Source organism: Cyprinodon variegatus, unplaced genomic scaffold (assembly GCF_000732505.1).
Source record: "Cyprinodon variegatus isolate N-32 unplaced genomic scaffold, C_variegatus-1.0 Scaffold1864, whole genome shotgun sequence".
NCBI classification, from domain to species: domain Eukaryota; kingdom Metazoa; phylum Chordata; class Actinopteri; order Cyprinodontiformes; family Cyprinodontidae; genus Cyprinodon; species Cyprinodon variegatus.
The window spans coordinates 31,968-53,824 of record NW_015152317.1 but is presented as its reverse complement, the minus strand read 5'-3'; the positions used below and the strand labels follow the sequence as shown (position 1 = coordinate 53,824).

Sequence of the window (21,857 nt, the reverse complement as noted above, 5' to 3'; positions counted from 1 at the left end):
CTCATATATTTTGGCAATGTACAAAAATACAAATCTACTGGGATCAAGTTCTTCAGGCTATAGAAGAAATAATAGGATACAAGATACCCAAGGACCCACAAATTATGTACTTGGACTGGATGGAGAGAGAACGAGTACACAGGAAAGGCATCTATCTCCTCAAAATCTTGATAGTGGCAGCTAAAAAGGTGATTACCAGAAAATGGTTAAATAGTGACCCTCCACACCTGATGCAATGGATATCAATATTAGGGGAAATCTTCACAATGGAGAAAATGACCCAGCACCTAAGGATCAAGTACAAATATCTGTAGCAAAACTGGAGAAAGTGGTTTGATTACACAAATGAGAAAGGACTCTGTTATACCTTTGCTGTATTTTTAATGCCCTTCTCTGTTCACATTCCATTTAGTGTTTTTTTTTTTTTTTTTGTGCAAAATTGAAAAATATTGAATAAAAAGTAAAAAAAAAAAAAAAAAAAAAAACTGAATGACTTTTAATGGTTTTAAATGACCCTCGGTATCCCATAACTTTTTATTATCTTCAGTTGAACCCTGTAGTTGATGAAATCTACTATTCCTGCAGGAAGTGGAGCAGCTGCGCCTCGAGCGTCTCCAGATAGACGAGCAACTCCGTCAAATTGGGGTGGGATACCGTGCTCCTCCCAGCCGGACCGGAGGTCCCGCAGGTGACCGGGAGAAAGGCTACACTACAGATGAGAGCAGCAACTCACTCCATGCATCCCGTACCTATGGCGGGCGCGGCAGAGGACGAAGGCCCTCTAACAACCAGTATTCCGGATACGGTGAGAGGGAATGAAAATAAGCATTTCCATCTAATGGATTGTAGCAGTGTGTCCCCATGGTTTACAGCCAACACTGACAAAAACATGTAGACAGCTGTTGTGTTAACGCTCCTTAAAAATCAGTGTCCTATTTTTTTTTTTTTTTATAAATGAGTGTCTTTAAAGATAGAAACAAAACAAGCATTTAAAATTATTTAAAAATCAAGCATTAAGTTCAAAATTTAAGTTGGTAAAAAACCCTTTTAAAAGAGAAATAAAATAGATTGGGTACACTGACTTAAATATGAACCGTATAGATGTTTGATTGAAAAAACAGGATAGAAATAAAGACTGGTTTCTATTAACCGTTCAACTGTCTGTTGCAGGCACCAACTCTGAATTGTCAAACGCTTCTGAGTCAGAGGATGTTAATGATCGAGAGACGAGACCCCGCGGCATCAGTGGGGATGAGAGAGGCTCCAGACGGGGTGGCAGGGGCCGAGGTACCAACTCAGGACGAGGGCGTGGGGGCCCTGCTGCCAAACCTTCCAATTCTATCAGCTCAGGTACACTTTGAATCATTACTGTATACATTACATTACGCCTGGATCGTTTGTCATCGATACTGACACATAGAACTAGGGCTGGAAGATATTTACTCAAATCAATATCATGATAAATTGGACAGTTTTACCTTGATGACGATAAATGCTCCAGCTCCTCTAGCTGAAAATAATGGCATGTGCTGGAAATGCAACAGAAATATTTTTCATTTATCTATTGATCAAATCAGATTACATGTTGCTTTCAGAGAAATGTGAAAGTTTTGTAACCATTCATTTAAAGATTCAACAATGTCTCACTGAGCAGGAGAAAAATGATCTGGTCATGAACGTTGCGCGAAAGTAATGGAGCCTTTTGCCCATATTTGAACTCAACAGCATAGTTGTGCTGTAGCTGGTGGAGGTTGGATGTGTTATTTTAGGTAGTCCCAACAGTTTGCATTTTGTGTTCTTTTGCTCAATATCAATGGCAGGATTTTTCGAACCACTGAACTGAGCGCACAGTGGGAACGATGTGAATAGTTTAAAGCCACACACACTATCTTAAAAGTTGTCTGCTGCGTGCTCAACTCTGACAACACGTGCTCAACTTCATCTCTGTGGAAAATTGTCACCGTTTTTTTAAAGTGAATGACGGTAACGGTAAAAGTCTGGTTTATCACCCAGGTCTACATGAACACAATTTTGCATTTAGATCAGACTTGGCGCTCGCTGAGAGAGAATGGGGATGAACAGACCCGTTGCAATTTTCTGTACGGGGGCTTCAAAGCTCCGACTGAGATGCACTCAATTTCTATTTTAGTTGGACTAGGCTAGCTTCGTGAGACCATCCTGATCTCGTGAGCTTTCAAGGTTTCACTCGCAGATCAGTCTGGCTACTTTCCGTTAAAGAATAAATTGGAGCCGTTCACCAAACGAACGTCCAATCAGCGTTGGCTTTGAGGCGGGTTGAGGTGTGACGCAACAAGAAGCGCGACAGTTCAGTCTAAAGAACATGGCGGCTTCAGCCGATGAAACTAGCGTTAGCGTGGCTATCGAGCAAGTTTTATTGGAATTACAGAGTATTTCTTCACTGAAAGAAGAGCAAAACACTGCTCTGGAGGCTTTTCTCAGAGGAAAAGATGTTTTTGCTCTTCTCCCGACTGGTTTCGACAAGAGTTTGATCTATCAATTGGCTCCTCTTCGTCGTCTCTCTGTTAGTCCGTCATATGCTTCGTTGATCTGATTGGTTTATTTGGCCCGTCTATCACCAACATAGGCCAATCAGCTAACCAGTATTTTCGCCCCTTCCCAAAATTACTTCAACGGAAGGTTTCCAGATGGATATGCAGAGCAAATCCTTCTGGCGGAGTCGGGTTAGGACTAGGCAGCAATTCAGCCACAATTTCATGGGTGTGGCAGCACAAGAGGCGTGGTTACAAAGTAACAATCATCCGCTTTGGGAAAAATGCTAAATAAAATCTATCAATCAGAAGGGAAGCCGGTTAGGTTGCGAGTCACTCAGCGCAAATATAACAGGCAGGGCAGGCTCTGACATAAACAATCAGTAAAACTTGCATAATATTTAATGATAGTTTAGGAGAACAGAAAATGGATAAACTGAAATGGTGATCCTCCTTGAGCCTCATTAAAAAAACAAAACAAAATGATGCATGAAAGTGCAGCTCATGACTCCCCTATTTATGGAAAAAAAAAAAGAAAAAAAACTTCTCAGAGTGCTCTCTGAGAATCACTGCTCTCTGCTCATCTGCCATACTATATTTTCATATATTAAAATCCTCTGTCTGTTTTGGTTTAACAACATACTGTGCAGGGTGGCCATGAAGTGAAGGTTTTCTTTGTAGTGGTGCTGGCTCTTTTTTTATTTATTATTTTTTTCTTTTCTTTTTTCTTTTATTAATCTGACCAACTCAAATGTTTGCTATTCTTTGGGTTCTCTAGTCATATTGTAGTCTGTGACATGGAAAGAAATTGGATCTGAGATTAAAAAGTCAAACGCAACTGATTAGAACCAGCATTAACTCTAGAGGAGCATCAGATCTCCAGGCTCTGGAAGAAGAATCTATCCCGACAAAGATAAGTCCTCAAGTCCTTTATGGAAGAGTAGAAGGAAATTAATTTATGAAAGAAACTAATGTTGCCCTGAAAAAAATAGGTTAGAATAGTTGTGAGGAGCGGTCGGTCTAAAAACTATTGACTTTTTGTTTGAATTTAATTGTAGAAAATTTGAACACAGACATTTTTTCCTCCATTTAATAATCATGCTGTTATGTGTCTGTATATTTGATCAGTCCTAATATAATGTGTCAAAGTTTCTGGATGTGACAATAAGTGAAGAATGCCCTCCTAAACTCCTAAAGAGAGAAAAATGTATTGAGCGTAACACTTTTAAACATCTAATCACATAATTTCTTGTTTAGACTGTCGATGGAGTATCGCAAACAAATAACATCTTGATAATATTTTTTTTGTTTTATGTTTAGTTCTAAGGGATCCAGACAGTAACCCATACTCTCTGCTGGAGGGAGAGGCAGAGCTTGCAGATGCTGACCTTAGTGAGGGCATGGGAGGGGACCGCCACAGACGATCCCGCCGTCGACGCAACGATCAAGAGCCTAGTGTGATAGACGCTGCTGGAGAGTCGGATAATCAGGCCGGCCCCAGTGAGAACGGACTAGGTGAGAACTATTCGGTGTAACCGCCCTTGGCTTGGAAATGCTTTCTAGATGAGACTTGGAAAGGAAAACCTCCAAAGAACATGAACAATTCCTTCTGATTTGATTATTAGATGATGAAGCTCGACCTCAGCGCCGAAACCGGAGCCGCCGCCGCCGGAACCGTGGCAGCCGCCCAGAGGGAGGGTCAGCTAGCCGTGACAGACAGCCAGCAGAAAGTGGTAGGTAACGAAGTTCTCCAAAGAATCAAGACATTCTCTTATTCTAGCTGACAGTTTGATGTTTCCAGTGACCGTTGCTGACTACATATCCCGTCCTGAGTCCCAGAGCAGACAGAATCTGCCCCAGAAGGAGAACCAAACTGGACCTGAACTCAAGGTAAACAGAGAGACACATCAGACTTTTAGTGTTGCCTCCAAAGTTCTTTTTTTTTGTGAAGCTGTGAGCCGCTGATTACAGGTATCCTAAAAAATTAAGATATATGCATTCAATTAAATTCAATTCAGTTTATTTCTATAGCGCCAATTCAAAAGACATGTCATCTCAAGGCACTTTACAGTTGAAACGGATCATACAGCCCAATTGATTCAAAATTTTCTATCTAAGGAAAACCAGTTGATTTCATCAACTCATTGACTTGAAGGCAATCCCTCACACTAAGCATGCTTTTAGGGATAGTGGAGAGGAAAAGCTCCATTTTTACCAGAAAAAAACTCCCTTTTGAGCCTGGCTCAGTGTAAACGGCCACCTGCTGAGGCTGACTGGGGTTCAAGGACACAGAATCAGACATAAAAAAGGCGGCTCCAACCAGGAAACATACAGCCAGGCAGACAAGCCCTGAGCCAGCCCCCATGTTAGAGGATGAAGAGAGCACACCCAGCCAGTCACAGTCAGAGAAACAGGATTATACTGGAAAACAGGCAGATCTCCAACATCTATAAACAAAGCTGTTGATGGTAGCAGCACAGCTGATATTTCTCTCCAGGAGGGAGTCACAGCCAAAGAGGAACAGATGAGGTGAAGATATTATGAGAAAAAGCAGAGAGAGCATAATGTTAGAGATTGAACTAACATATTCTACAGACTGGGAGCATAGAGATAGAATGATGAAAAAATAGGTAACGACTTTAAGAGTATATCAGACAAAGACTAGTGCCTTCACAGAGTGTAAAATGGTCACATTTTTGAGTTGTCGACTGATCGATTTCTATTCCGGCTGATCAAGCTGCTAATCTTTTCATTCTGGCCAACAGCTCTTTTGTTTATGTATTTATAATACAGAGTTAATTTTAAGATTGACACAAATACGTTTGTTAGGTGATAAATGTCAACATTTTTACACATTTGTAATTCACAGGAGAACGGAACCAGCTCAAAGGAGGAGCGGACGCCATCAAAGCGTTCTCCGAGCAAGGAGACGCCGACTTTGGTCAACGGGGTCTCATAAGGAGAATGGCCCCATCCCTCGCGAAACCCAAGTCTCAAGCAAGACTCCATGGCAAACTGTGTCCCTGCTTGCATTAAGTTAAACCTTAAAGTGATGAAAAGTACCTGACAAAATACCTGAGTTCATACTGAGATGGAAAAAGTTAAAAAAGAAAAAAAAAAAAAAAGACGCATCAACAACTAAAAACCACACGTTAACGGTGTATGCTATCCTATCTATCAGTACTTAGTGCTTATTTAAAACCACGACTAGCTTGCCAAAAAGAGCTGGTGCATATGACTTCATTTCTAAAGATAACGAAAACACAAGAAACAGGACAAGACTTAATTTTTTTATTTTAACGGTTGTCTTTCTTTGTGTCCTTTTTTTGTTTAATGTTAATTCTGTTCATTGTTTATCACTGGTTTGGACTGGGCCGTTGAGCTCTCCACTAAAACGGACGTGTCTTGGTGTTAAAAAGAACCGACGAGATGCGAGCCGCAGGCGTGTGAGCAGAAAGTCGTGCAGATCACGTGAAGCAGTGTTCACACAGAGCAAAGATGGATAGATCGGAATATTGATAGAATATTGTGCCTTGAATTTGAAAAAGAAAAATAATAAAAACAACTTCAGTTTTTCCATAAAGTTTGCGTTTTGTTTCATGAGAAGAGAGGAAGTTATTCTTCCGCTTTAAATATTTTTTATTTAAAGATTTCGTTTGATGGGATGCAACAGACCTGAGAGGGAGTGGATGGAGAACCGGAGAATAGCTGACAGGTTTAAAGGAAAATGGTCTAGTGCCAAATAACAATTCAATGATGCTCGTCCCTTATTCCACCTAAAATGGACAAGATATGGGGCAGAGTGTAAAAGTCAGTTTGTACGCACAAATGAAAAGATTTGTTAAGTGCTAGTTTTAATTTTCCAGGGGAAGATGTCACTTCCTTCTCTCGCCTATTGATCTTTTGAGGGTCCAGGGCTGAGTTCAGACAGGCACACTTGAACTGTAGATTTAAAACACATTAACTACACAGTGCCTCTTTTTCTGTGTCAGAGGAAGTGGCTGCATGTTTTTTACTCCCAGCCATGCTGGTGATAAACCCCGGCAGGGGGCAGCTCCAGAAGCACAGGAGGTTTACCTTCCGTGGCAAGAGTGTTTCTGTTAGGATGGGGGTGGGAGGGCCAAGATACTGCAGAATGGAGTGGGACAGCTTCAAAGAGGACCAGAGCCTCCTGACATACAGGTACACATATACACACTGAGCACCGAAGGGGGACAGAGCAATGCGGTATGAATAAAGTGAAGATATTGGTCCTGCACCGGGCAGTTCGGGTTGACATACTGGAAAAAGACAGACTGGAAACCTCAGTGGCTCTCTGCACATGTTGTTATACAGTTGGCTTGGTTACAGCTCTCGGTTCATATTTTGTTGCTATTTCCACATCTTTAGAAAAAAAAAAAATCTGAAATAAAACATTGAAGTGAAATCAACCTCTCCTGTGGAAATGAGCTCTGATTTCTTTGTCTTGTGAGTTTGCAGTCTATTTTTCTACCTTGCATGTCATTTAGTTACTGAGTGGTGCCTGGCCAGTGCATGAGGAAAAGCGTTATTGATCTGATTTTTTTTTTTTTTTAAGCCATTGTAACTTGCTAGAATTGCTGCTAATTTACCCACAGAATGTCCAACTAATGTAGAAATTCTGCCTTGGAAAGAGAACTTTGTGTCTCAATTATTCCCCCCCCTCCTCTGCATCCTCGGTAGTTGGGAAAGGACTCCCTTTGCTCATTAGTCTCACAGAATATAAAATCCAAGGGCAATATTGTGCATGTCAAGCAAGCATCCAAGTGACCAAAGGTTTGGAAAGACAGACGGCAGGCAGTGCAGCTGATCAGAGATGCTCCCTCTCCCATGCTGCTGCTGTAGATTTCTGCCTGACCTGTACGTTGTGTTTTCAAAGAATGAACGGGCGATGGAGTGTTTGGACCTTGGTTTGGTTGCATGTGTGAATGGAAGTTATTTTGCCTTTTTACCTCACTCTGACTGCTGTATTTTTTATTTTTACCTGTAATCTTTGTGTTGTATTAAGACTGCCCGTGTGTGTGTGTATGTGTGTGTGTGTGTTTGGATGCTAGATGTACTGTTGACCCTTTCACTGTCAGATTTTGTCTCTGGTTTTCTCACTCATGTTCTGATGGCAATAAAGGACTTTTCATTGTTTGGTATATCTTCTTTTGCAACAGTTTATTAACAGCATTTGTTCTTTGTGGACTAAACAGAACATTTTGTACAAATCTTTGAAACATTTTGAGATTTATCAGGTTTTTATGAAGTGTTGTAGATAATTTGGAACAAAAAAAACAGCAACCCTGTTGCATATACACTACCGTTCAAAAGTTTGGGGTCACATTGAAATGTCTGTTTTAGAAGGAAAATCACTACTTTTCAATGAAGATAACTTTAAACTAGTCTTAACTTTAAAGAATTACACCCTATACATTGCTAATGTGGTAAATAACTATTCTAGCTGCAAATGTCTGGTTTTTGGTGTAATATATACATAGGTGGATAGAGGCCCATTTCCAGCAACTATCACTCCAGTGTTCTAATGATACATTGTGTTTACTCATTGGCTCAGAAGGCTAATTGATTATTAGAAAACCCTTGTGCAATCATGTTCACACATCTGAAAACAGTTTAGTTTGTTACAGAAGCTACAAAACTGACCTTCCTTTGAGCAGATTGAGTTTCTGGAGCATCACGTTTGTGGGGTCAATTAAACACTCGAAATGGCCAGGAAAAGAGAAATTTATCTGAAACTCTACAGTCTATTCTTGTTCTCAGAAATGAAGGCTATTCCATGTGAGAAATTGCTAAGAAATTGAAGACTTCATACAACGGTGTGTACTACTCCCTTCAGAGGACCGCACAAACAGGCTCTAACCAGAGTAGAAAAAGAAGTGGGAGGCCGCATTGCACAACTGATCAAGAAGATAAGTACATTATTCTCTAGTTTTAAAAACGGACGTCTCACAGGTCCCCAACTGGCATCTTCATTAAGTAGTACCCGCAAAACACCAGTGTCAACATCTACAGTGATTCTGGGCTTCAGGGCAGAGTGGCAAAGAAAAAGGCATATCTGAGACTGACCAATAAAAGAAAAATATTAAGATGGGCAAAAGAACACAGACATTGGACAGAGGAAGACTGGAAAAAAGTGTTGTGGACGGATGAACCCAAGTTTGAGGTGTTAGGATCACAAAGAAGAATGTTTGTGAGATGCAGAACAAATGAAAAGATGCTGGAAGAATGCCTGACCCCATCTGTTAAGCATGGTGGAGGTAATGTGATGGTCTGGGGTTGCTTTGGTGCTGGTAAGGTGGGAGATTTGTACAGGGTAAAAGGGATTCTGATGAAGGAAGGCTATCACTCCATTTTGCAACGCCATGCCATACCCAGTGGACAGCGTTTGATTGGAGCCAATTTCCTCCTACAACAGGACAATGACCCTAAACAGAAGCAGGCATTCTATCGGTAATGGAGTGGCCAGCGCAGTCACCAGATCTGAACCCCATTGAGCTGTTGTGGGAGCAGCTTGACCGTATGGTACTCAAGAAGTGCCCATCCAACCAATCCAACTTGTGGGAGCTGCTTCTGGAAGCGTNTGTTTTAGAAGGAAAATCACTACTTTTCAATGAAGATAACTTTAAACTAGTCTTAACTTTAAAGAATTACACCTTATACATTGCTAATGTGGTAAATAACTATTCTAGCTGAAAATGTCTGGTTTTTGGTGTAATATCTACATAGGTGTATAGAGGCCAATTTCCACCAACTATCACTCCAGTGTTCTAATGTTACAATGTGTTTGCTCATTGGCTCAGAAGGCTAATTGATTATTAGAAAACCCTTGCGCAATCATGTTCACACATCTGAAAACAGTTTAGTTTGTTAAAGAAGCTACAAAACTGACCTTCCTTTGAGCAGATTGAGTTTCTGGAGCATCACGTTTGTGGGGTCAATTAAACGCTTAAAATGGCCAGAAAAAGAGAACTTTCATCTGAAACTCGACAGTCTATTCTTGTTCTTAGAAATGAAGGCTATTCCATGCGAGAAATTGCTAAGAAATTGAAGGCTTCCTACAACGGTGTGTACTACTCCCTTCAGAGGACAGCACAAACCGGCTCTAACCAGAGTAGAAAAAGAAGTTGGAGGCTGTGTTGCACAACTGAGCAAGAAGATAAGTACATTAGAGTCTCTAGTTTTAAAAACAAATGCCTCACAGGTCCCCAACTGGCATCTTCGTTAAATAGTACCCGCAAAACACCAGTGTCAATATCTACAGTGAAGAGGCAGCTGTGGGATTCTGGGCTTCAGGGCAAAGAAAAAAAACATATTAGACTGGCCAATAAAAGAAAAAGATTAAGATGGGCAAAAGAACACAGACATTTAACAGAGGAAGACTGGGAAAAAGTGTTGTGGACGGACGAATCCAAGTTTGAGGTGTTAGGATCACAAAGAAGAACGTTTGTGAGACGCAGAACAAATGAAAAGATGCTGGAAGAATGCCTGACGCCATCTGTTAAGCATGGTGGAGGTAATGTGATGGTCTGGGGTTGCTTTGGTGCTGGTAAGGTGGGAGATTTTTTACAGGGATTCTGAATAAGGAAGGCTATCACTCCATTTTGCAACGCCATGCCATACCAAGTGGACAGCGCTTGATTGGAGCCAATTTCATCCTACAACAAGACAATGACTTTAAACACACCTCCAAATTGTGGAATAACTATTTAGAGCGAAAGCAGGCAGCTGGTATGCTATCGATAATGGAGTGGCCAGCGCAGTCACCAGATCTGAACCCCATTGAGCTGTTGTGGGAGCAGCTTGACCGTATGGTACTCAAGAAGTGCCCATCCAACCAATCCAACTTGTGGGAGCTGCTTCTGGAAGCGTGGGGTGCAATTTCTCCAGATTACATCAACAAATTAACAGCTAGAATGCCAAAGGTCTGCAATGCTGTAATTGCTGCAAATGGCAGATTCTTTGACGAAAACAAAGTTAGATGTAAAAAAAAAAAAAAGAAAAATTTCAAATACAAATCATTGTTTCTAAGCTTGTCAATGTCTTGACTCTGTTTTCTATTCATTTCACAACGTATGGTGGTGAATAAGTGTGACTTTTCAGGAAAACACAAAATTGTTTGGGTGACCCCAAACTTTTGAACGGTAGTGTAAATGTGGTCTTTATTTAATGCCAATTCCTTTGGAAAGTTTTAGGAGCTTAGTTAAATGGGAATTGAAAAATAATAGAAAATCCCTTTATTGTCCCACAAGGAAAAATGCTGGTGTTACAGCAGCAAAAGGATTATAGAAAAAATTGTCACACAAATAAGGACCTTAGAAAAATGTATAAGAATAACATAATATTGAAGAGTTAAAAGATAAACAAAATACTGTAAAGTGTTTTAATCATATAAAACTGCAACTGGAGAATAAATAACCAAAATGCAGCTATGGGCATTTTTACAGTAATGGATATTTGAAAATAGAAGCAACATTAGAGATGTGCAAAATGACAGCAGCATGGTATTTATCTCGCTATGGTAGAAACTGCAAAATCAGCATGAGCTTATTGAGGTTGTTTGGGAACAGTGGTGGTTATAGAGTCTTAGAGCTGCTGAGAGGAAGGATCTGTGATAACGCTCCCTGGTGCATTTAGGGTGCAGCAGTCTCACTGAAGGAGATCTGCAGTTCTGCAACAGCTTCATGCATGGGGTGGGAGATGTTATCCAACAAACATGTTCATTTAGTTAGGATCCTTTAGTTTCCAACCTCCTGCACAGAGGGCATCCAATCACAGAGCTGGAAAAATGAGTTGTGTTGTAATATTTGACTGTGACACTTTTAATGCACAAAAGTAAATATGTTAAACAGTATGTACTTTGAAATATGAAGTGAAATATAAAACTTATGGTAAATGTTGTCAAAGGCAAAAAAAAATAGGGCAAGCACTGCAAATGTCAATGGAAGGATATATTCCAATTTGTTCCCATAATAAATTCATTGTTATTCCAGCTGTTCTAGCTTCATTTAAGGAAGTCTAAATGCCTCAAGTTCTTGACTTTGCAACAACTTTTCAGCATAACTAAATTTCTGGAGCAAATTGTAAGGTTAAGGCTAAAAGAGTGAACATTAAGACATCTCCTAACCCCAGAACCTGATTACTTCAGGGATCTCAAATGTGTAATATCAGAAAGATAACCTAAGGTTTTACAGGAAGAACAATTATGTTATTTAAATCTATGCTTTGGCTATTTTAATACTCAAATATTACTAAAGGCTCGGGAATTGTCAACGAAATTGAGAAAAATATATTCTTACACTTTGTTTTACAGTAAGAAAACTAATATTACTAATATATTGCACTTTTTTATTTTATTTCTAATCGTCTTTAAAATGACAAGTAAAAAAAAAAAACAGACAACTGTGAAACTTGTTGAACCAGGAAACTTTACATAACCTACAACTGCCATTTTGGACAAACCTTTTCCGTATATTCTTCACCCAATCACAGCACGCGATTCCTGATTGGCAACTGGATCCCCCAATCAGATTGCTGCTTCTCGCCAACCGCCATCCACATTTTTCATATTTGTGTGATTGGCGTTGCTTTCGATCTCGTCCCCAAATCGTAAGTAAGACTCTTGACATATTCGGTTAGTCTCGGTTCTATTTCTTTATTACATACACGTCCACGTTTGTATTCGCGTATTATACAGTTGCCGAAACCTAAAGTTGTATTTGATAGCGCCAGTGAATGCCGCGTATTTTGTTGCTAATGCTCGCTTGCTAGTGGCAATCCGGCTAGTAGCTATGTGAGCAGGAAGTGCAAACAATTAAGCTTTTTTATCTTCCTATTTAAAGTTGCTTCTGTATTTAGAAGTTATGTTCTGACCAACGCCCCCTATTAAGTATAAATCTTTTAATTGTATTTTATTTGCTTTAATCCTTAACTTCAGCTTTCTGTTTCCTGTTCGCGACGCTCAAGTTTCGCCATTAGACCTCTGCTTTCTGCCCATCAACCCGTTTCCATTTCCTTCCACTCTCCGCTCAGGACGGTACACTGGAGCAGCCATGGTGAAGATCTTCATCGGGAACCTTTCTCCGGAAACTTCGAGAGAGGACATTGAAGCTCTCTTTCTGAAGTACGGCACGGTGACGGAATGCGCGAAGTACAAAAACTACGCGTTCGTACACATGGATGATCGCAAGTCGGCAACCAAAGCTATCCGCGAGCTCCATCTGCACAAGGTGGACGGCAGGCCGATCAACGTGGAGCCCAGCAGAGGGAAGAACCAGGGACCCGTGAAACTCCACATCGCTAATGTCGAAAAAGGTTTTGATCACGAGCTGCGTGAACTGTTCGAAGAGTACGGCACAGTTACAGAGTGTTCAATTGTAAAGAACTTTGCATTTGTTCACATGCCTCATCATGATGAGGCCATGGATGCTATGGAGGGCCTGGATAACACAGAGTTTCAGGGTAAGAAGCGCCTCTGTTTTTGAGAAATACAATTTATCATCTATAAATTGTACATATTCCTACGGGGTTTCTGCAGACTATAGCTCAGGGCTTATTTATTTAAGAAATCCTCTCTAACAGCATGTTACTGTCACAAGGTTAGTGACAGGACCATAGCTAAAATGCACAAGAAGTCATGCCCCTCAAATGAAGCTCACTGGGGGGATTTCCAACTTTTTATAGTGCTCTAATACTTTATAGTAGATTAATATCAGTCTGGTGCGATTAATTTTTATGGGGCTATTATTTAACTGACATGAATGTTTCAACTAATTTTGTGTGTGTGTGGAACCAGAGTCCCTCTTTTTCTACTCTGACAAACTGACATGAGATGCACCAGTAGATTGTAATAAGGCTTTTAGTTTGAGCTCATATTTCTTTTTTTGTCTCTTAGGAAAGCGTATTCATGTTCAGGTATCGAAAAGCAGACCAAGAGGGGGTCCTGAGGAGGAGGAGGAGGAATATCCACCTCCACCCATTAGAGGAGGCTTCTATCCTCCGTATTACCCAATGCCAAGGCCAGAACCCCCCTACAGAGGACGCATGCCTGCTTACCCACCTCCTCCTCCCCCTCACCTGGCCCCACCACCTCCTGTGAGACGAGCCCCGTATCCTGACCGTGGCTATGGTGACAGAATGTCTTATGGAGCAGTGGATTACTATGAGAAGTACCGAGCCCGTCCTTACAGCTCCACAGCCTACGATGATAGGCGCGCCATACCCCCTCCTCCGCCTCCTTCATCAGCGCTGGTTAGAGAACGCCTCGGTATGGCGTCATCGCTCGACCCATACGACCGGCGTCCCCTTCCAACCCCGTCCAGCTATGGGGTGAGGGACCGCAGCCCAATTAGAAGAATTCCCCCTCCACCTGCACCATCGACTGGGAATGGGTATTCCTACGAGCGCTCCCGGCTCTCGCCGATGTCCAGAGCTCCAGTTTATGCCGCTCCCCGTACCAGGGATCCCTATGCAGAGAGAGTGGCTCCTCCGCCACCTCCTCGCTACGCAGGTTATTAGTGGGCCTGAGTGGAACACAAGGTAAGAACTGCAACTTGTTTTTTAGCTGTTTTGCCCCATTAGAAATGTTTTCCTGTTAAAAATAAATAAAATGATTTAATATGGGCTCCCATCTCGTATCGTTTCCATCCAGTGGAGCATCTTAACTCCTGATCATCCTCTTAAGCCATCATATAAACAGCCAATCAATAAAATAAAACTTAGATTTTTGCGCCTTAAGGCTTGAAATATTAGAATGAATTCAGATTGCGCGAGTTCATACCAGAACGCGCTCCTTTGACTTGTTTCGTGTGCTCTCTCTCCAGGTTTTAGAATATGACAAGATCGTCGTCTGCTGATGTACGTGGCGCTATACACCCAGCACGTCAATGGCGGATCGCGTTGCGTTCCCCTGAGGCTAACAGGAAGATATTGCGGACGGCCTCGTATTAAAAAACAAAACAAAAACATACAACTCCATCTCTACGACTGTCCTGAGCTGTTCATGAACTTTGTGTTCCTCAAGTTGTTTTTTCTCCTCGGATTATTCTGAAAGTATTTAACAGAATAGTTATTGAGACTTGTTTGGAGTGACGCATAATTCTCTAGTTGATGCCCGAAAAACCATTTTCTTTTCAAAATCTTTTCTAATAGCCTCTGAGAAACTTGGTAGTTTTTCATAATAAGGGATTTCCTTTAATAAAAAATCTTTGGTATTTACAAGGAAATTAGTTTTAAGTATAAGCTTGTTGGTTGATTTAGAAAATGTTGCAGTCATTTCCAATCAGTTAAAGGAATTCTCTGGATCTTGAAATATTTGCGACACTTCTAGGAGAGAGCTCTAAAATTTTTCCGGTGGATTATTATTTTTTTCTTTCTTTGTGCTATTTTTACACTTTGTTCATTTTTGCTTGCGGTACTCCTATTTGTAGGCACACTCTGTTTGAATTGTATTTCCTTTTTATTTTAAGGCTTTTAATAAACAATTGAAACCAAAAGAAGCATTTAATTGTGACGTTATTCCTGGTTTTGCCTGGTAGGCGGGTCTCTATTCAGCAGAGCAGCTGAATCTTGGTGTTGCACTGCTTTCACTTTTCTTTACACACTTGTTTGAGTTCATCTTGGTTCTTGGTGGGGGAGGTCAGGAAAAACTAGTTTGAGCAGTTTAGAATATCTCCAACCTTAGTTTCATCGAAGCGAGAAATACATGCTCATTAGTTGTACTTTTTTTAGGGGTGAGTGTTGGCCTAGTGATTACAGCAGTGCGCTTGTGCTCTGAGAAGGTTGCAAGTACCCAGTTTGATCTACACAGCCTCCACTCTAGGTCTCTGAGCAGGACCCTTAACCCCCACACTGCTCCCGGGTGCCACACAATGGCAGCCCACTGAAGGGGTTGGGTTAAATGCAGAGGTAAATTTCTCCTGTGTGAGATCAATAAAGTTCTATTATTACGATAACATACACTCTATGGCACTCTTGCCTTATTCCCCCCCTTTTTTTTTTTCTTGCCTTTAGTTCTTTAAAATTTTGCAATCCTTGATTTAAAAATGGAGGAAAGATTGAGATTAAATGTTTTTTCTGCCTTCTGTTTTTGCCAAGTCAGCTAAAATCTTTCTTATAAGGTATGATCAGGTATCTAAATCCTGAGGCGGTACTCTTGGGCGTGAAGCAGCTGGGCTACATGATTTGTTTACGGCAGCATCTTTAGATTTTTCAGCTCGTACTTTACCTGCTATACTTTCATTCCTGGCATTACGGACTACCTAATTCCTTTCTGTTCTTTTAAATTCTCAAAATGTTTAACTTTCTTGTTTCATTCAACATCTCCTTTCCGTCATCGTCCATTAGGCTTGTTGAGCTTTCACAGGTTTTTCTTTAAAAATCGATTGCTTGCACTTTTGGTATTCTTGATATTTGTGCTCCTTTTGTAGGTGGTTAAACCATCTACAGGAGAAGTAAGTCATCCCCGATGCCCTGGAAGACAAAGGTAAATGTCTCAGCTGTGCTTCCTAAAGCTGTAAACGTTTTTATTTAGCACTGTAAGTCAAACATTTGAAAGCAGAATATAGGTACGTACAATAAAGAACACTTCTATTTGGTATATTTTAAAACACTAATATTCTAATTTATTTACTTTTGATTATACTAAAATTAGTTACTTTTATGCTATAAAATTAGTGTGCACATGAGTGGCTGTTAGATTAAACAGAGGTCCATTTAAAAAGGCAGGTTTTAAAGACTTAAATCGTGACCTCTGAATTGTTCGAGCCTAACGTTGGATTTAGTTAAATAGACTCTTAATTAGTTCCCCAAAAAAAAAAACAGTCCACCTAACATTGTTTCCAAGTTTGAAGATGTTACGCTTCCCAAACGGGAAGCTTTTTCAATGCAAAATTTCAGAAATGGCATTGGGTTGCTAAGCTGAGTCGCTATTTCTGACATTTGAATTGACTTACTGCATTAATTACTGCATTATTCTGTCATTAAAAGCTTTTGTTACTCATAATATGATTGCTGTTGTATTTATGTATATGATGACAACACCTGACATCCACACATGAAAACCAGAGGGCAGCAGATCATGTGAAAATATAATATTTATGTCATTCTCAATAATTTTGTACAGTTGTATGTTTACATCATCACTGCTGGTTACCTTTTATCACTGCTGCACTTAAGAAAAATGAAAATTTCTTGTGATTGTACAAAATTGACTAAGTCTTAAGTCTAGCTCAAATCAGTCTATTAACAATTAGGTTTTGGTTATGCTGGGGGATTTATTCATGCTATTGATTTTTTTTGTTTGATTACTATATTTTTGGAAAAACATTGGGGGGAAAAAAAAGGTCTCTAAGCATTACTATTATTTATTTGAAGTGTTTGAAACTTTTGGTGTCACTGAGTTTCCTTTTTCCACAGGTTTTTTTCCATTCACTGATGTGAAAATTCGAGGATGACTGAAAGAGCTAGATCAAATCCTTCAACAACTGCAGGTAGGTCCTCATGAGTTAAAATATTCCCTTTAGTCATGGCATAGAGATTTGTCAGGGACAATTTAGCCTATTTAAGTTTTAGGCTGTATGCCACGTATGGGACCAAAATTGTTGCTTTATTATTTGCAAATGTGTGTGTGGACAGTTGTGTGTCTGTATCTTATGGAAGCCCGTTTCCGCCACTCTGTTTAAAAAAAATAAATAAATAAAATTCTCATAATGAGATAGTATCTCATTATATCGAGTTAGTATCTCATTATAATGACATATATTTTTTTCTTTTTTTACAGAGTGGCGGAAACGGGCTTCCACAGTATCTCGATTTGTGTGTGTGCAGTGGGATTTGAAAATATGTAAATGAAACTGTAAATGTGTGAAGAGCTTTCACAGGCCAGCTGTGTAAATTCCACTCCTCCTATGAGGTCCAGATCTGGGAAGAATAACTGTCTCAGACATATTGTCCAGAAGCTGCTCTGTCTCTCTCCATTCAAAACACTTTCCTCCAGCAGGCCATTTAACCTTGTAACGTGTGCCAATGAAGATAACATTTATCTAAACTAAAGTGGTCTCTCCTTCAAATGTAACATTTGTTGTTTCAAATTAAATAAAAAATTTTGAACCTATATATTATAGTATGAGCGGGAAAAACTGTAATTGAAGGAGTAACATACAAGTCTGCTAGAATTAACGACCTTAGTGTTTTAACCCTGAAAATGTCTTTATATGATAAAGATTATCCCCAAAAATTCTTATATAGTGGATCTTGGGATATTACTATAACAAATATGCAGAGATGACAGTTTTAAACACAGGCACTCCTCTTTAACAGCATAATTTACCAAGCTAGACTGGGTAAAGGTAAAGCGTATGTGTCATATTCAAACCTTTAGGTGTATTTAAAATGTCTAATATATTTTGTAAAGCTTTGACTGTTTAATGTTTCAACAGGAAAACCAAGGAGCTGAATGGGAATGGTCTGAGCCTCCAGGATAATCGGCGTCACTGATCGTTTCCAAATCACAAATACATAGAGTTCAGACAAAAGCAGTTGAAGGTGGACTATTAATGTTTTGGTCTTCGAAACTATACTGATTGCAGTGTTTCACATTTTTTTTATTAGTTTTTACAGTAGATTTTATCTGTATGTATTTGTATTTCCTCTCCTCGTTTGGAGAAAAGGATTTCACCAACTTTTAAAGGCAAAAAAATTCAGATGAAATCTTTTTAGTTGTAGTTAAACCCTAATTTCAAAATTGGAAACCTGCTGAGTTAAACTCAAGTAAAGATTGAATGTCAAAATGTATCTTGGTTATATTATCACATCTGGCTCTAACCTGTTCATGCAGTTGTACTACTAAAGCGATTCATTGCTCACTTTGTTGCCTAGTCTATAATTTATTTTGGAGATGAACAAAGGAGTTTCTGACCTGTGGTTATTGTGAAACAAGCATTTTTTTATAATTAAAATTTAAAAATAAGATTGAACTCAATGACATGTTACGTTGTATGTGATCATGTGACTTAAAGATACAAAAAATAACTTTTCCTTAAGTGTTAAGAGTGTCGAGTGTTTTTTACTATAGAAAAAATAAAGCTATGCCCTACCACTAAGTGGTGTTGTGACAGAGCAAAATTTGATGAACAAATTTAAGTTTCAGAAAGTGTGAAATATTTGTATACAAGCTTGAATTTATTTTTGTTATATTCATCAATAACAAAAGTGTCAGTCTCCTGAGGGCCTTCTTCTCTGAGCCCAGCTGTGTTCTGTTCGAGCCTGTGTCCATGACAGGGGCCTTTCCAGGCACAGCAGTGCATGTCTCTCTGGACGGAGCCACTGGAAGCACCTCAAAGCTAGCCTTGGCCTCCCCAGACTCCAGATTTATGTGCATTTAATACTCTCCGAACCAGATCAAAGCCTTGTCTGGGTGGTCCGATCTCTCCAGGTAGCTCAGTTAGATTCTGAATGGAGAAGAGCATATCCACGCTCTGGGGTGTACAGTAGGTGTGTAGAGCCCGCTGTTTGTGGGAAACCTGCTGGTCAGCCAGAGAATACATGCAGGCCTGAGTGTTACAGCCCAGTCTGAGAGGGTCATCAGCAGAGTGTCTCCTCCTGAGCCCCAGGGGAAACAAATCATAGAGAGCCTTACAAATCTGCTGTGGGTGGTAAAACTTGTAGTTGAGAGGAGTGAGGAGGTCCTCAATTGTCTGGGACATGCTCGTCATGAAAAGATGCTGTGGGTAAAAAAAAAAAAAATCAGAGAAACTATTAGACTTAGACTTGTGCAGCTATTTTTATATCTAAAGGAAACATGTTTCAGGAAATTACAACTTTTTATGCTTTGAAGTATATGCCATCTTTATGTTTCATTCTTTATCTTTAATAGCATCTTGCAGGAGGTGTCTGGGGAGAGGGAAGTCTGGGGGTTTCTACTGAGACTGCTGCCCTTGAGAACGGGTCCTGGATACGGCGGAGGATGACGATGAAAAAAAAGAAAAAACATATCTGTTGTATTAGAGATATGGGTATTTTATTAAAAACGAGAAACAAAAAACTTAAGCCTGCTCTCTAAGTTGTTTTATATTTACCTTTTTTTTATGGTGTCTGGAATCTTAATTTTATAGAAAGACTTTAAAAGCAGCATGAGAGCACTGGGAATTCCTTTATGATGCAACTTTAAAACTTGGAGGAAGTTGGTGCTTAGTGTTGCATCTGTTCCTCTGTTTTAACTGAGCAGAGGAAACAATAACGAGATGCTGTGCATTGCTTGGACCAAAACGGTGTGACAGAATTTGACAAAAATAAATTTGAGTTTTTTCAAAATAAAAGACTAGTCATTTATGACCACTAAAAGATTATCTTTACTCTAGGTTTATTAAGTCATTTTCTTTTCAAGGCTTTTCATGCATTTCCTTTGTCAAAGCTAAAGTAAATCTAAATTACTTTTTTTCCAAGAACTGAAAGTAAGACTAAAGTGTATTTTCCAAATGAAAAATGGCAGTACTACTTTTTTTGCTCATGAAGCAGTAAAACAAAAACAAAGTAGTAAACGTGTGTGGTTTCCACAAAGTTGTCCCTTTTTTCATATATCTTTGATAACATATGTTATGTTATATAACTTACCCCTCAGGAGTAATTCAATTCAAATTTAAAAGTCATCCAGTAATTGTGAATATATTGGCTATTCATTTATCTGTTCGCATCTAAAAATCTCAACACAAACATGTTCCATGTTTGGAACCTGGTGTTATTTTCTAATATACCTGCATAACTAGCAATCCAAATTAAAAACGACTTGTTCTGCATTTTTCCACTATTAAATAAACAACTGACCACACAACACCATTGATAGTGTTGTCAGTATGATAAAGTATTTGCCCTCATACACCTTTTTTTGTTGTTGTCAAAACCTAAATCTTCCAGTTATAGAAATGATCTGCAAACCAATACTGCAGGTGTGTCACAATAAGCATTTGTAATCTGGGATTTCTTTTCACATTTAAACAGGAAGGACATTGCATGACAGGGTCAGCCTAATAGATCAGACAAAAAGACTTAAAAACAACGATCAGCTGCAGTAACTAGTCATCATCTTAAATTAATAGCAAATGAAGTAGAGACAGATTTTCCCAGAAGCCTGATATTTGAACAGACACACATTTAAAGAAGAGAATATAGATTTTGTCAGGTTGGGATACTTACAGTACTCATGGACACAAAACAAGGTTAATTGCAACATTATTGAAACCCTGTCATATTTTAGTTGAATGCAAACCTCTGACAAGTATTTATCTTTTAAGCATTTTGCAACAAAACTGTCAGTTTGAGGACGATTGGGAGATTACGATTGTGGGGGGAGTGTTGGCCTAGTGGTTAGAGCAGTGCGCTTGTGCTCTGAGAAGGTTGCAAGTACCCGGTCTGATCCCCACAGCCTCCGTTCTGGCTCTGAGCAAGACCCTTAACCTCACACTGCTCCCCGGGCAAGCGCAATGGCAACCCACTGCTCCCCAAGAGGGTGGCTTAAATGCAGAGATAAATTTTTCCAATGTGAGATCAATAAAGGGAAATTATCAATTATTATTATGGCAGGAGAGACTTCCAGTTCCAATTATACTGCAATTTACCAATTATTATGAAATCCAGTAGAAACATACAAAAAGTTGGTGACCAGTTTTAAATGGATCTAAATGTTTTAAAATCAGTATAAGAAATTTAATTTTTTTGATATTTTCAACATTTTATTTGAATTAATGTATACAAGACATAGAAATATGTTTTACCTTTTTAATAATTGAAAACCACTTTAATTCTGGATCTACATGAATTATGAATAATTTTGGAGATATGTGTTTTTTAAACATTTTATATTCAGAGTTGGCTAGTAACTGGTTATATTTTTTAACAAAATTATTTGTGGGAGAACTGCATTGTAGCTTTTACTTTTTCTTCATTAATAATATAAGAAAGTTTCGCTACTCTTGAGTCCTATTTCTGACTACTCTACCAACTGCGAATTTTTGGTTTAACATCTAACTAGGAATTGAAGGACTAACAGTTGTGAAAATCAAATATCAAAATTTAATTTGCCTGGCATCTAACCCTACACATTGAGAATATGTCTTCATAGTTAGTTTACATGTAAAAGAAGGTGGCCCATTACAGTAGTTATAACAATGTAGCACCATGTTAAAATATCAGCATTTGTACGCAGCTTTATATTCTTGGGATCTTTTTAATATGATCCATTGGTTTAGTCTGTGACCTGAAGGCATGCTCTAATCATATAGCTAACATTTGATGTGCAACAAAATAGTGCCATTTATATTTTTGCAGGAACAGCCA

At 39.3% G+C, this 21,857-nt stretch overlaps 2 protein-coding genes and 1 pseudogene across 4 annotated transcripts in view; 2 read left to right on the top strand and 1 right to left on the bottom strand.

Annotated features, from left to right (window-relative positions):
- LOC107104735 (fragile X mental retardation syndrome-related protein 1-like) overlaps window positions 1-5,619 on the top strand; it is a 19,866-nt gene extending 14,247 nt beyond the window's left edge. For both annotated transcript variants that reach the window (XM_015404820.1, XM_015404819.1), the window contains exons 12-17: window positions 586-805; window positions 1,171-1,350; window positions 3,831-4,025; window positions 4,136-4,243; window positions 4,312-4,400; window positions 5,380-5,619. In XM_015404820.1, coding sequence (XP_015260306.1) covers window positions 586-805; window positions 1,171-1,350; window positions 3,831-4,025; window positions 4,136-4,243; window positions 4,312-4,400; window positions 5,380-5,469 — 882 coding nt within the window. In that variant the 3' untranslated portion in view covers window positions 5,470-5,619. The remainder of the gene's footprint in view (window positions 1-585; window positions 806-1,170; window positions 1,351-3,830; window positions 4,026-4,135; window positions 4,244-4,311; window positions 4,401-5,379) is intronic.
- Window positions 5,620-12,074: 6,455 nt separating this feature from the next.
- Window positions 12,075-15,022, top strand: LOC107104736 (RNA-binding protein 4B-like). 2 transcript variants are annotated; one of them, XM_015404822.1, is made up of 4 exons: window positions 12,075-12,137; window positions 12,561-12,989; window positions 13,423-14,066; window positions 14,351-15,022. In XM_015404822.1, the coding sequence occupies exons 2-3, from the start codon at window positions 12,581-12,583 to the stop codon at window positions 14,043-14,045; spliced, it is 1,032 nt and encodes a 343-aa protein (XP_015260308.1). In that variant the 5' UTR covers window positions 12,075-12,137; window positions 12,561-12,580; the 3' UTR covers window positions 14,046-14,066; window positions 14,351-15,022. The 2 variants fall into 2 exon arrangements, with proteins under 2 accessions (XP_015260308.1, XP_015260307.1); XM_015404821.1 differs by having other exon boundaries at window positions 12,082-12,137; window positions 12,466-12,989.
- Window positions 15,023-18,500: 3,478 nt separating this feature from the next.
- Window positions 18,501-19,240, bottom strand: LOC107104733 (annotated as a pseudogene).
- Between the last annotated feature and the right edge of the window lie 2,617 nt (window positions 19,241-21,857).

What these genes read in the sequence shown, in the direction of transcription:
- LOC107104736 (XM_015404822.1), top strand. Translation starts at nt 12,581, where the DNA reads ATGGTGAAGATCTTCATCGGGAACCTTTCTCCGGAAACTTCGAGAGAG. An exon ending in GGATAACACAGAGTTTCAGG is followed by an intron (nt 12,990 to 13,422) that starts GTAAGAAGCGCC and finishes TTTGTCTCTTAG; the next exon opens with GAAAGCGTATTCATGTTCAG.